Raw genomic sequence first — 13,290 nt, 5'->3', positions numbered from 1 at the left:
TCCTCCCCATTCCCAGCGCCCCCTCCTCCCCATTCCCAGGGCCCCCTCCTCCCCATTCCCAGCGCCCCCTCCTCCCCATTCCCAGCGCCCCCTCCTCCCCATTCCCAGCGCCCCCTCCTCTCCATTTCCAGCGCCCCCTCCTCCCCATTCCCAGCGCCCCCTCCTCTCCATTCCCAGCTCCCCCTCCTCCCCATTCCCAGGGCCCCCTCCTCCCCATTCCCAGTGCCCTCTGTGATGAGATACGGGGTTAGCCCCCAACACCTCTCACACAACCGAATATGAGAGTGGACAGATCAGGCCGGTGACTGATCGGCTGGGTAGCTGGTCAGAAGCAGCACAGCTGGACACTGGCCCAATAGCCACAACCCTCCGGCCAATGATGGCACAGAGGTCGCCGAGGTCGGTGTGCGGTGTAAACACCCTGCCACTGGGAGCAGTTTGAAGGGTTCTTACCCTGAAAGGTTAAGGTTATGAAAGGTTTGGGGGTCCCTCTGCCGGGCAGCCGCTCCATACTCACATTGATATAACAATCCTGTGGAGGGATTGACCAGGGTTGGCATGGATTGAACATTCGGCAGGTGCCTGCAATAAACAAACAGAAAGACGACAATCAGCACAACCTGAGAACTGTTCATCTGTATTATTCAGGCAACTCACTCCCAAACCTCCCCGGATACCTGGATACACAGGCAGAGAGCTGGTACAGGCAGAGAGGCTGGTACAGGCAGAGAGCTGGCACAGACAGAGAACTGGTACAGGCAGAGAGGCTGGTACAGGTAGAGAGCTGGTACAGACCGAGAGCTGGTACAGGCAGAGAGGCTGGTACAGGCAGAGAGCTGATACAGGGAGAGGCTGATACAAGCAGACATCTGGTAATGCCAGAGACTGGTACAGGCAGAGAGCTGGTACAGGCAGCGAGCTGGTACAGACAGAGGCTGGTACAGCCAGAGAGCCTGGTACAGGCAGAGGGCTGGTACAGGCAGAGAGCTGTTACAGGCAGAGGGCTGGTACAGGCAGAGAGCTGGTACAGGCAGAGAGCTGGTACAGACAGTGGGCTGGTACAGGCAGAGAGCTGGTACAGGCAGTGGGCTGGTACAGGCAGAGAGCTGGTACAGGCAGTGGGTGGTACAGGCAGGGAGCTGGTACAGGCAGAGAGGCTGGTACAGACAGAGAGCTGTTACAGGCAGAGACTGGTACAGACAGAGAGCTGTTACAGACAGGGAGCTGGTACAGACAGAGAGCTGTTACAGGCAGAGACTGGTACAGGCAGAGGGCTGGCAGAGGCAGAGAGCTGGTATAGTCAGAGAGCTGGCACAGGCAGAGGGCTGATACAGGCAGAGAGCTGGCACAGGCAGTGAGCTGGTGCAGGCAGCGAGCTGGTACAGGCAGAGGGCTGGTACAGGCAGAGAGCTGGTACAGGCAGAGGGCTGGTACAAGCAGTGAGCTGGTACAGGCAGTGAGCTGGTACAGGCAGCGAGCTGGTACAGGCAGAGGGCTGGTACAGACAGAGAGCTGGTACAGGCAGAGACTGGTACAGGCAGAGGGCTGGTACAGGCAGAGAGCTGGCACAGGCAGTGAGCTGGTACAGGCAGAGGGCTGGTACAGGCAGAGAGCTGGCACAGGCAGTGAGCTGGTACAGGCAGCGAGCTGGTACAGGCAGAGAGGCTGGTACAGACAGAGACTGGTACAGGCAGCGAGCTGGTACAGACAGAGAGCTGGTACAGGCAGAGGGCTGGTACAGGCAGAGGGCTGGTACAGACAGAGGGCTGGTACAGGCAGAGACTGGTACAGGCAGAGAGCTGGTACAGGCAGAGACTGGTACAGGCAGCGAGCTGGTACAGACAGAGAGCTGGTACAGGCAGAGGGCTGGTACAGGCAGAGGGCTGGTACAGACAGAGAGCTGGTACAGACAGAGGGCTGGTACAGGCATAGGGCTGGTACAGGCAGAGGGCTGGTACAGGCAGAGGGCTGGTACAGGCAGAGACTGGTACAGACAGAGGGCTGGTACAGGCAGAGACTGGTACAGGCAGAGAGCTGGTACAGGCAGAGACTGGTACAGGCAGCGAGCTGGTACAGACAGAGAGCTGGTACAGGCAGAGGGCTGGTACAGGCAGAGGGCTGGTACAGACAGAGAGCTGGTACAGACAGAGGGCTGGTACAGGCAGAGGGCTGGTACAGGCAGAGCGCTGGTACAGACAGAGAGCTGGTACAGACAGAGGGCTGGTACAGGCAGAGGGCTGGTACAGGCAGAGGGCTGGTACAGGCAGAGGGCTGGTACAGGCAGAGACTGGTACAGGCAGAGGGCTGGTACAGGCAGAGACTGGTACAGGCAGAGAAATGAATGAGACATGTTCACAGTACGTTCAGGATAGACGCAGTAACAGCCTGTAACATTCCCTGGGCCTGGCACACTGCACAATGTGGTGCACACAATAACACCTTTGTTACTATTTAGCCGGTGAACTGTCCACAGTGAGTCATTAACACCCAAACTATTCCGAGCGGCAGGGACTGATCCAGCTCCTTGCCGGGATTACTGGGAAGAGGTTCCAGTGGTTAGCAGTGCTGGGATAGAATCCAATCTTTGGGAGAAATGGAACAGAATTTAATATTTGAAAGGAATGAAGCGGATTCTGGGTAGAGGGGCAGGATGAAATTGCTTTCTTTGACAATCCTGACTCCAGGGTCTGATTGGGACGAGAGATCCTGGAACCACGGAGAACTGACGTTAATCCTGCAATTGGGCAGTTTGGTCATACAGATGCACAAAAGCCCAAGGATTTATCTTTGCAGTTGATGTAGTTTACACGAATTTCAGCAAAGCCTTTGACGAGGTCCCACATGGGAGACTTGTCAGGGAGACAAATTCACATGGGATACAGGGGAACTTGATGCGGTGGATTGAAATCTGGCTGAGCTGTGGGAGACAGAGGGTGATGACAGACGGCTGCGTTAGTGACTGGAAGTCAGTGTCCAGTGGGGTACCACCGGGATCTGTGCTGGGTCTCCTATTATTCGTCATTTATATAAATGACTGAGATGACTATGTGGGGGGTGGGATCAGTAAGTTTGCGGATGACACAAAGATTGCCCGGGGGGTTAACAGTGAGGCTGAGGGTCTTGGGGTACAGGAACCATGGCACAGTGGTTAGCACTGCTGCCTCACAGCTCCAGGGTCCCGGGTTCAATTCCGGCTTGGGTCACTGTCTGTGCGGAGTCTGCACGTCCTCCCCGTGTCTGCGTGGGTTTCCTCCGGGTGCTCCGGTTTCCTCCCACAGTCCAAACATGTGCAGGTTAGGTGGATTGGCCACGATAAATTGCCCTTAGTGCCCAAAATTGCCCTTAGTGTTGGGCGGGGTTACTGGGTTTTGGGGATAGGGTGGGGGTGTGGGTTTGGGTAGGGTACTCTTTCCAAGAGCCGGTGCAGACTCGATGGGCCGAATGGCCTCCTTCTGCACTGTAAATTCTGTGATGATTCTGTGATGGCCTCCTAATGCCATGTAGCGATCCCATGATTCTATCAGTGCTGGCCCAGGATCCATGGAAAGAGGGCGATATATCTGGGAAGGGGGTCTTTAGTGTCTGGGAGTCTCAACAAACAATTCTCCTTTTCCCTTCAACTTGTGATTTTCCCTTCAACTTGTGAACTCTGGAATCTGTGCAGAATGAGGAAAGACTCCCTTCCTGCTCGCACCAGCAGTTATCCACGGATTGACACCAGCATTTCTGCAGCTATACAGCCCCACATGCTCAGAGTGCATGACGTCAATTCGCATTTCGAATCTTCGCTTCAGGAGCCCGCCGAGGGCCTGAAATCAACTCTTACTGACAATAATTAGCAGAGATGAAAGTTAGCTTCCTGGGTCAATGGAACCACTCTTCAACAAACGGTTAGTTTTAATTTATGATAAAATCAGTTGTAGCAAAAATAATGGGAACAAACATAATTTCCAAACAATACGGGAAGTGTTTCATTGATTCATTTTCCCCTTTTCCTTAGTTTATTTAGGGTTAGTTAGTTTCATGATGCCTTTGGCAATTTGTTAAGGCGTCTGACCACATTTGTCCCCCTCATTTGGATAACCTTTTCCGACCTCTGCGTCATTGCCTGACTCCGCCCCTGTACATGTGTTCATCTTCATTCACTGTTTCTCTTGCCCCAAACCTGCATTGTCCCAATTACCCCTGATTCGCCTCATGTCTTTTACCCTTTCAAAACTTTACTTCACCCAAAACCATTGCAAATTTCCTCAAGTCCCTTTCACCTCGCCCCCTTCGTCGAGTTTCACCGGGCCCGTCATCGCCTCTCACCTTCGTTAACGATGCCAGAGACACAGCCTGAATCATTAGAATGAGCTAGAATTCCAATTACAAATGAAACAATTAGACCAGCAGGAAACCGAAAAGGAGGGAGTGGCTATGGCGAAGGAAAAAGGAAAGAGACAGGGCTTTCCAGAAGGAAATGGGGAATCTTCGTGTAGAGGTGGAAAGATTGGCAGAGGAAGAAAGGGATAAGGAAATAGAGAGAGAGAATTTGAACTCTGGAAACTGGAACATTCACGGAAAATGTTGCAATTAAAGGCAGAAGCTGAGGGAGGTCTCGAGGAAGGAGAAACCCCTACTAGTCAAATGCCGAGTAGGGATATGTTTAAAGATATTCAAGCACTGCCAAGGTTTGATGAGAAAGATGTGGAAGCATTTTTTAACTTATTTGAGGAAGTGGCTCATCAATTGAATTGGCCAAAGACCATGTGGATATTATTGGTTCAAACACAGTTGGTAGTTAGGGCGAGTGAAGTTTTTGCATCACTATCAGAGGCAGGATCTGGGGATTATAAAGAACAAGAACAAAGAATAAAGAAAAGTACAGCACAGGAACAGGCCCTTCGGCCCTCCAAGCCAGCGCCGACCATGCTGCCCGTCTAAACTAAAATCTTCTACACTTCCGGGGTCCGTATTCCTCTATTCCCATCCTATTCATGTATTTGTCAAGATGCCCCTTAAACGTCACTATCGTCCCTGCTTCCACCACCTCCTCCGGTAGCGAGTTCCAGGCACCCACTACCCTCGGTGTAAAAAACTTGCCTCGTACATCTACTCTAAACCTTGCCCCTCGCACCTTAAACCTAGTAATTGACCCCTCTACCCAGGGGAAAAGTCTCTGGCTTTCCACTCTGTCTATGCCCCTCATAATTTTGTAGACCTCTATCAAAATTACGATGAGGTGAGAAAAAGATATTAATTGCAGATGAACTAGTGGCAAAAGCTGACAAACAGGACGTTAGAAATCGAAGGGAAAAGCAGGTCAGACTTTGAAACAAACAAAATAATTTTGACGGGTGGATAAGTGCATTAATAATAGACCAAACATATAACGCTCTCAGGGGGCCATTATTTTGGAAGAATTTGAAGATTCACTTCCCGCAGTAGTGAGAACTCATGTGGCAGACCAAAGCTGTATCAAACCTTGGTTTGTTTGTTTATTGTCACGTGTACCGAGGTAAAGTGAAAAGTATTTTTCTGCGAGCAGATCATTAAGTACATGAAAAGAAAATACATAATAGGGCAACACAACATATACAATGTAACTACATAAGCACTGGCATCGGATGAAGCATACAGGGTGTAGTGTTAATGAGGTCAGTCCATAAGAGGGTCATTTAGGAGTCTGGTGACAGTGGGGAAGAAGCCGTTTTTGAGTCTGTTCGTGCGTGTTCTCAGACTTCTGTATCTCCTGCCCGATGGAAGAAGTTGGAAGAGTGAGTAAGCCGGGTGGGAGGGTTCTTTGATTATGCTGCCCGCTTTCCCCAGGCAGCGGGAGGTGTAGATGGAGTCAACGGATGGGAGGCAGGTTTGTGTGATGGACTGGGCGGTGTTCACGACGCTCTGAAGTTTCTTGCGGTCCTGGGTCGAGCAGTTGCCATACCAGGCTGTGATGCAGCCTGATAGGATGCTTTCTATGGTGCATCTGTACAAGTTGGTAAGAGTTAATGTGGACATGTCGAATTTCCTTAGTTTCCTGAGGAAGTATAGGTGCTGCTGTGCTTTCTTGGTGGTAGCGTTGACGTGGGTGGAGCAGGACAGATTTTTGGAGATGTGTACCCAGAGGAATTTGAAGCTGCTAACCATCTCCACCTCGGCCCCGTTGATGCTGACAGGGGTGTGTACAGTACTTTGCTTCCTGAAGTCAATGACCAGTTCTTTAATTTTGCTGACATTGAGGGAGAGATTGTTGTCGCTGCACCACTCCACTAGGATCTCTATCTCCCTCCTGTATTCTGACTCATCATTATTTGAGATCCGGCCCACTATGGTTGTATCGTCAGCAAACTTGTAGATGGAGTTGGAACCAAGTTTTGCCACGCAGTCGTGTGTGTACAGGGAGTAGAGTAGGGGGCTAAGTGCACAGCCTTGCGGGGCCCCGGTTTTGAGGACTTTTGTGGAGGAGGTGTTGTTGTTTATCCTTACTGATTGTGATCTGTGGGTCAGAAAGTCGAGGATCCAGTTGCAGAGGGAGGAGCCAAGTCCTAGGTTTTGGAGCTTTGATGTGAGCTTGGCTGGGATTCTGATGTTGAAGGCGGAGCTGTAGTCAATAAATAGGAGTCTGATGTAGGATGTCAACAGCATTTATGGCTAAAACCATGTTGAGGGCCTATAGTCAGGATTATCCAGAGGATTGGGATAAAGGAATTCCATTCCCGTACCAGCCTCCCCGAACAGGCGCCGGAGTGTGGCGACTAGGGGCTTTTCACAGTAACTTCATTGAAGCCTACTTGTGACAATAAGCGATTTTCATTCATTTCATTTCATTCATTTGTATCATTTGTAATTAAGGGTGCACCTAATGAATCAACTAAACTCAGTCCATTTGAATTAATTTTTGATCATGAGGTAAGAGAACCACTGAAATTGATCAAAGAGAAATTGCTGAGTGTTCGGAGACTACGTTGTTGGACTGTGTGTCACTCATTTTTTTAAAGTTAAAAAAAAAATTACAATTAAGGGGCAATTTAGCGCGGCCAATCCACCGACCCTGCACATCTTTGGGTTGTGGGGGCGAGACCCACGCAGACACAGGGAGAATGTGCAAACTCCACACAGGCAGTGACCCAGGGCCGGGATCGAACCGGGTCCTCAGTGCTGTGAGGCAGCAGTGCTAATCACTGAGCCACTGTGCCACCCTCACTGTGTCAAACTTTAGGGAGAGATTAACTGGGGCTGGTGAGTTGGCTAGAAAACAATTTAAATTGTCACAACATGTGATGAAAAAAAGAGATGGGTAGGAAATCAGAAATTCGTAGTTTTGTTAGTGGAGAGAGGTCTTTGTATTGTTACCAATGGTAGGTGGTTAAAAGCAAGATTTAGTGGGCCTTATGCAATGGGAAAGAAATTGGGTGAGGTGAATTATTTGGTAAGAACTCCAAATAGAAGTAAAATTCACAGAGTGTGTAATGTTCATCTGGTCACAAGGTATTTTCATTGATAAGCAAGGAGGAGGTGTTAGTCGTTGTCACTCAGGAAGAAGGGACCATTCTGAATTGGACATTCCTCAAATTACATTGGGCAATGAGGAAGTGGTAAGTAATTGGGATTAATTACTGAGTTACCTTCCAGAGGACAATCAAAGCTACCGGAAAAAATTATTACAGTCACATAGAGCTGTATGTGGTGATAAATTGGGAAGTACAAAAGTAATTGGACATGATGTGGATGTTGGAAATGCTATTCCCATTAAACAACATCCACACAGACTCAATCCACTGTAATTGACACAGGTACAAAGGGAGTTTGAAAGCATGCTTAAGAATGATATCAGCAAAGTGAGTTGCAGCGATTTGAGCTCACCTATTGTGATGGTACCAAAACCGGATGGAACACGTTTGCGTGTGGACTATAGAAAAGTCAACGCAGATACAAAGCCAGATTCGTATCCTATTACTCGTTTGGAAGACTGTGTTGAGACGGTGGGACAAGCAAATTTTATTACCAAACTTGACTCACTTAAAGGATATCGGCAAGTACCATTATCAGACAGGGTGAAGGAAGCTTTGACTGTTGTGATGCTGAATGGTGTGTATCAGTTTAAAGTTCTGCCATTTGGAATGAAGAATGTGCTGGCAACATTCCAAAGATTAACCAGCAAGCTCATTCCTGGAGTAAACAACTGTGCCGTTGGCCATAGACGACCTGGTGGCGTTCAGTCAAACGAGGAAGGAGAATTTGGAATATTTGAAGGATTGTTCGATAGACTCCAGGAGGCTGGATTGGTGGTAAACTTGGCTAATAGTGACTTTGCGAAAGTCACATTCCTAGGCCATAGAGTTGGACAAAGTGAAATGGCCCCACGGAATGTGAAAACAATAACTGTTGGGGAGCTTCCAATAACATCAGCGAGGAGAGGCGTTCCGAGATTTCTGCGCAGGAGTGGATTCTACCGGAAATTTGTGGTAAATTTCAGCAGTGTGGTTGCTCCATTGACTGAACCTCTGAAAATTTACACAAAATATCAGTGGGTGTCAGCAGTCAGGAGACATTTGACAATCTGAAAACTGTGTCAGCCACTGCAACAATGTTGGTGGCACCAAATTATGCCAAGAATCTAAGGTGACAATTGATGCGAGTGACCACAGAATGCATAGAATCCAAAATGTTCAGAAAGAGTCCATTCGGCTGATCGAGTGTGCACCGCCCTTCCGAAGGAACAGCCCACCCAAGCCCATGCACCCGGCCTATCCCCATAATCCCACCTAAAATCTTTGGACACTAAGGAGCAATTTAGCATGGCCAATCCACAATGATGTGGGTGTGGGCGCTGTCCTGTTGCAGGAAAACGCCGAAAGAATCGAAAGGCGTGTTGGTTATTTTTCTCGGAAACTAAATATTCATCCAAAGAAAGATTCGACCATCGAGAAGGAGACAGTGAGTTTAGTATTGGCTTCGCAACTTTTTGACATTTATGTTTGCAGCAATTCATCAGAGGCAATTGTATCGACACATCAGAATCCATTACCATTTCTGGAGAAGTTACAAGGTCGAAATGCAAGACTGTTTCAACGGAGTTTATTGCTACAACCATTTAACTTATGCAGTAGCTGCAAGAGAAAACCTGAATTCTGATTCTTTATCATGACTTTGAAATGTGAGAAGATGGGAACGTTTGAAGGTGGAAAAGTCTGAAATGGACTATACTCATGTTTAAATCTGCATGTTTAAATGTAATATGATTTGTATTTTATGACGTATTAGTTGAGAAAAGAGTTGAAAGGCTTTGGAAAAGGAAGCCATTTGTTTCTGTTGCTGGGTTATTTTTTTAAATGGGGAGGTGTGTTGGATGTTGGAATTTCAGATGCACCGTGTTATAGGTATTTGGTGCAGTAAGGCATAACAGCCTGGGTTATGGGCAGCACAGTAGGACATGTGGCTAGCACTGTGGCTTCACAGCGCCAGGGTCCCAGGTTCGATTCCCCGCTGGGCCACTGACTGTGCGGAGTCTGCACGTTCTCCCCATGTCTGTGTGGGTTGCCTCTGGATGCTCCGGTTTCCTCCCGCAGTCCAAAGACATGCAGGTTCGGTGGATTGGCCACGATAAATTGCCCCTAGTGTCCAAAAAAAAAAAGGTTACGAGGGGTTATTGGGTCGGTGCGGACTTGATGGGCCGAATGGCCTCATTCTGCTCTGTATGTTCTATGTATCTTAGTGTGTTTGACTGCTGCAGTAGTCTTTAAAAAAAATCCTGGGTAGCAAGACAGCTAGACCTTTTGGGAGCCAGAGGTGCAATTAATGCATCATAAAAGTTTGGGCTACGGGACTTTTATTTAGATTAAGATGGAGTAGATAATTAGCGCTATTGTGTTCAGTTTAGTCAGATGATGTAGTTAATGGAAGGAGCCAGGGGTTGAAGTAGTCAGGTGTTGGTGTTTTCAGAGTTAGTCTGTGGCTGGAAGGGGAGTTGAGAAGGTTTCTGAAGAAATACAGCCTGAGATTCTGCATTGTTCTGACAGGGGGTCAGGTCTCTTCCATTAAAACAGTCGCAGAGATCTCACTTTCTCAAAGTGGAGTCTCCAAGACATCTCTGTATTCTGGAGTCCGCTGACTGTATTTAAAAGTGAATCGTGACCTGAGATGGGTGTTGTGTGAGTGGGAATAAAGATAGCAGTTAAGTGTTATGGTGTCACTAAGAGGTCATTGTAAATTTATTTTCTGGTGCGATACATAGAAACTAGAAGCAGGAGGAGGCCATTCGGCCCTTCGAGCCTGTTCCCCCATTCACTATGATCATGGCTGATCATCAGGTTCAATACCCAGATCCCACCTTCCCCCCCATATCCCTCGATCCCTTTAGCCCCAAGAGGCAAAATCTAATTCCTTCTTGAAATTACACAACGTTTTGGCCTCAACATCTTTCAGTGGGAGTGAATTCCACAGATTCACCGCACTCTGGGTGAAGACATTTCTCCTCACCTCAGTCCTAAAAGGTCTTATCCTCAAACTATGGCCCCTAGTTCTGGACTCCCCCACCATCGGGAACATTCTTTCCGAATCTACCCTGTCTAATCCTGTTAGAATTTTATAAGTTTCTATGAGATTCCCTCTCACTTTTCTAAACTCCAATGAATATAATCCTAACCCACTTAGTCTCTCCTCATAGGACAGTCCCGCCATCCCAGGATTCAGTCTGGTAAACCTTCGCTGCTCTCCCTCCATAACATCCTTCCTCAGATAAGGAGATGAAAACTGCACACAATTAACAGTCATGTTAAAGATATTTTAATAGTGCGTTTGTGATAATATTTGTTTTAATTTACCATATGCCTATTGTGCAATCACTCCTGGAGTGAGCTATCCTTCCCTCACAGACTTACAAAACGAAAATAAAATCTTGGGGGTTCAGTCCATTATCCTGGGAATTATTGGGATCTGATCCTGGATTAATGAATCAACAGAAATAGTGATTATCACCAGCTGGTCAATGGACAAACCAAACTCCAGATTTGTTAAACGTTAAATTCTGGGATTTCTTTCCTGTTGTAGGGATTGAGCTCCATAATTTGATCTATTTTTACAGATCTCACACTCACGTGTTCACTTTCTCACACTGAAACCTCACTCTCTGACACACACGTTCACTCTCTCACAATCACACCTCACTCTCTCACACATTCACTCTCACACTCACACAGTCACTCTCTCACACTCACACACATTCACTCTCTCACACACACAGACACTCTCTCCCACTCACACACAGTCACCCTCACACACATTCACCCTCTCACACTCACACACAGTCACTCTCTTGCAATCACACATGTTTATTCTCTCACACTCACAGTCAACCTCTCCCACTCACACACATTCACTCTCTCACACTCACACACATTCGCTCTCTCACACTCACACAAAGTCACTCTCTCGCACGCACACACATTCACTCTCTCACACTCACACACAGTCACCCTCGCACACTGACACACAGTCACCCTCTCACACTCATACACAGTCACTCTCTCACACTCACACACATCACCCTCTCACACTCACACACTGTCACTCTCTCACACTCACCCTCTCACACTCACACCCAGTCACTCTCTCCCACTCACACACATTCACCCTCACAGACCCACACACAATCACTCTCTCACACTCACACACAGTCACTCTCTCGCACTCACACACATTCACTCTCTCACACTCACACACAGTCACCCTCTCACACTGACACACAGTCATCCTCTGACACTCACACACAGTCACTCTCTCACTCTCACACACATTCACCCTCTCATACTCACACACTGTCGCTCTCTCACACTCACTCTCTCGCACTCACACACAGTCATTCTCTCGCACTCACAAACATTCACTCTCACACTCAAACACAGTCACCCTCACACACTGACACAGTCACCCTCTTGCACTCACACACAGTCACTCTCTCCCGCTCATACACAGTCACCCTCTCACACGCACACACATTCACTCTCTCACACGCACACACATTCACTCTCTCACACACACATTCACTGTCGCACACTCACACACATTCACCCTCTCGCGCTCACACACATTCACTCACACTGACACACAGTCACTCTCTCCCAACCACACACAGTCACACTCGCGCACTCACACACAGTCACTCCCTCGCACTCACACACAGTCACACACTCGCACTCACACACAGTCACTCTCTCGCACTCACACACAGTCACTCTCTCACACTCACACAGTCACTGTCTCACACTCACACACATTCACTCTCTCGCACTCACACATTCACTCTCGCGCACTCACACACATTCACTCTCACACACACACATTCACTGTGTCGCACTCTCACACAGTCACTCTCCCACTTTCTCACACAGTCACTCTCCCACACTCACACATATTCACTCTCTCACACACAGAGTCACTCTCTCACACTCACACAGTCACTCTCTCGCACTCACACACATTCACTCTCTCACACTCACACACATTCACCCTCTCGCACTCACACACATTCACTCTCTCACACACACACATTCACTCTCTCGCACTCACACACATTCACTCTATCACACGCACACACAGTCACTCGCTCAAACTCACACACTTTCACTCTCTCGCACTCACACACAGTCACTCTCTCCCACTCACACACAGTCACTCTCTCACACCAACACACATTCACTCTCTGACACTCACACACACTTACTCTCTCGCAGTCACACATGTTCATTCTCTCACACTCACACAGAGTCACCCTCTCACACTCACACACATCCACTCTCTCACACTCACACACAGTCACTCTCTCGCACTCACACATTCACTCTCGCGCACTCACACACATTCACTCTCACACACACACATTCACTGTGTCGCACTCTCACACAGTCACTCTCCCACTTTCTCACACAGTCAGTCTCCCACACACACATATTCACTCTCTCACACACAGAGTCACTCTCTCACGCTCACACAGTCACTCTCTCGCACTCACACACATTCACTCTCTCACACTCACACACATTCACCGTCTCGCAATCACACACATTCACTCTCTCACACACACACATTCACTCTCTCGCACTCACACACATTCACTCTCTCGCACTCACACACATTCACTCTCTCACACGCACACACAGTCACTCTCTCAAACTCACACACTTTCACTCTCTCGCACTCACACACAGTCACTCTCTCCCACTCACACACAGTCACTCTCTCAAACCAACACACATTCACTCTCTGACACTCACACACACTTACTCTCTCGCACTCACACATGTTCATTCT

General features: G+C 48.3%; 1 protein-coding gene across 1 annotated transcript in view; it reads right to left on the bottom strand.

Moving 5' to 3' along the window:
• Window positions 1-325: 325 nt before the first annotated feature.
• Window positions 326-13,290, bottom strand: part of LOC140424943 (E3 ubiquitin/ISG15 ligase TRIM25-like) — an 872,674-nt gene continuing 859,709 nt past the window's right edge. The window contains exon 7 of the mRNA XM_072508691.1: window positions 326-582. Coding sequence (XP_072364792.1) covers window positions 326-582 — 257 coding nt within the window. The remainder of the gene's footprint in view (window positions 583-13,290) is intronic.

Source organism: Scyliorhinus torazame, chromosome 1, assembly GCF_047496885.1.
Source record: "Scyliorhinus torazame isolate Kashiwa2021f chromosome 1, sScyTor2.1, whole genome shotgun sequence".
Taxonomy (NCBI): Eukaryota; Metazoa; Chordata; class Chondrichthyes; order Carcharhiniformes; family Scyliorhinidae; genus Scyliorhinus; species Scyliorhinus torazame.
This window is presented reverse-complemented; position numbering and strand designations above follow the sequence as displayed.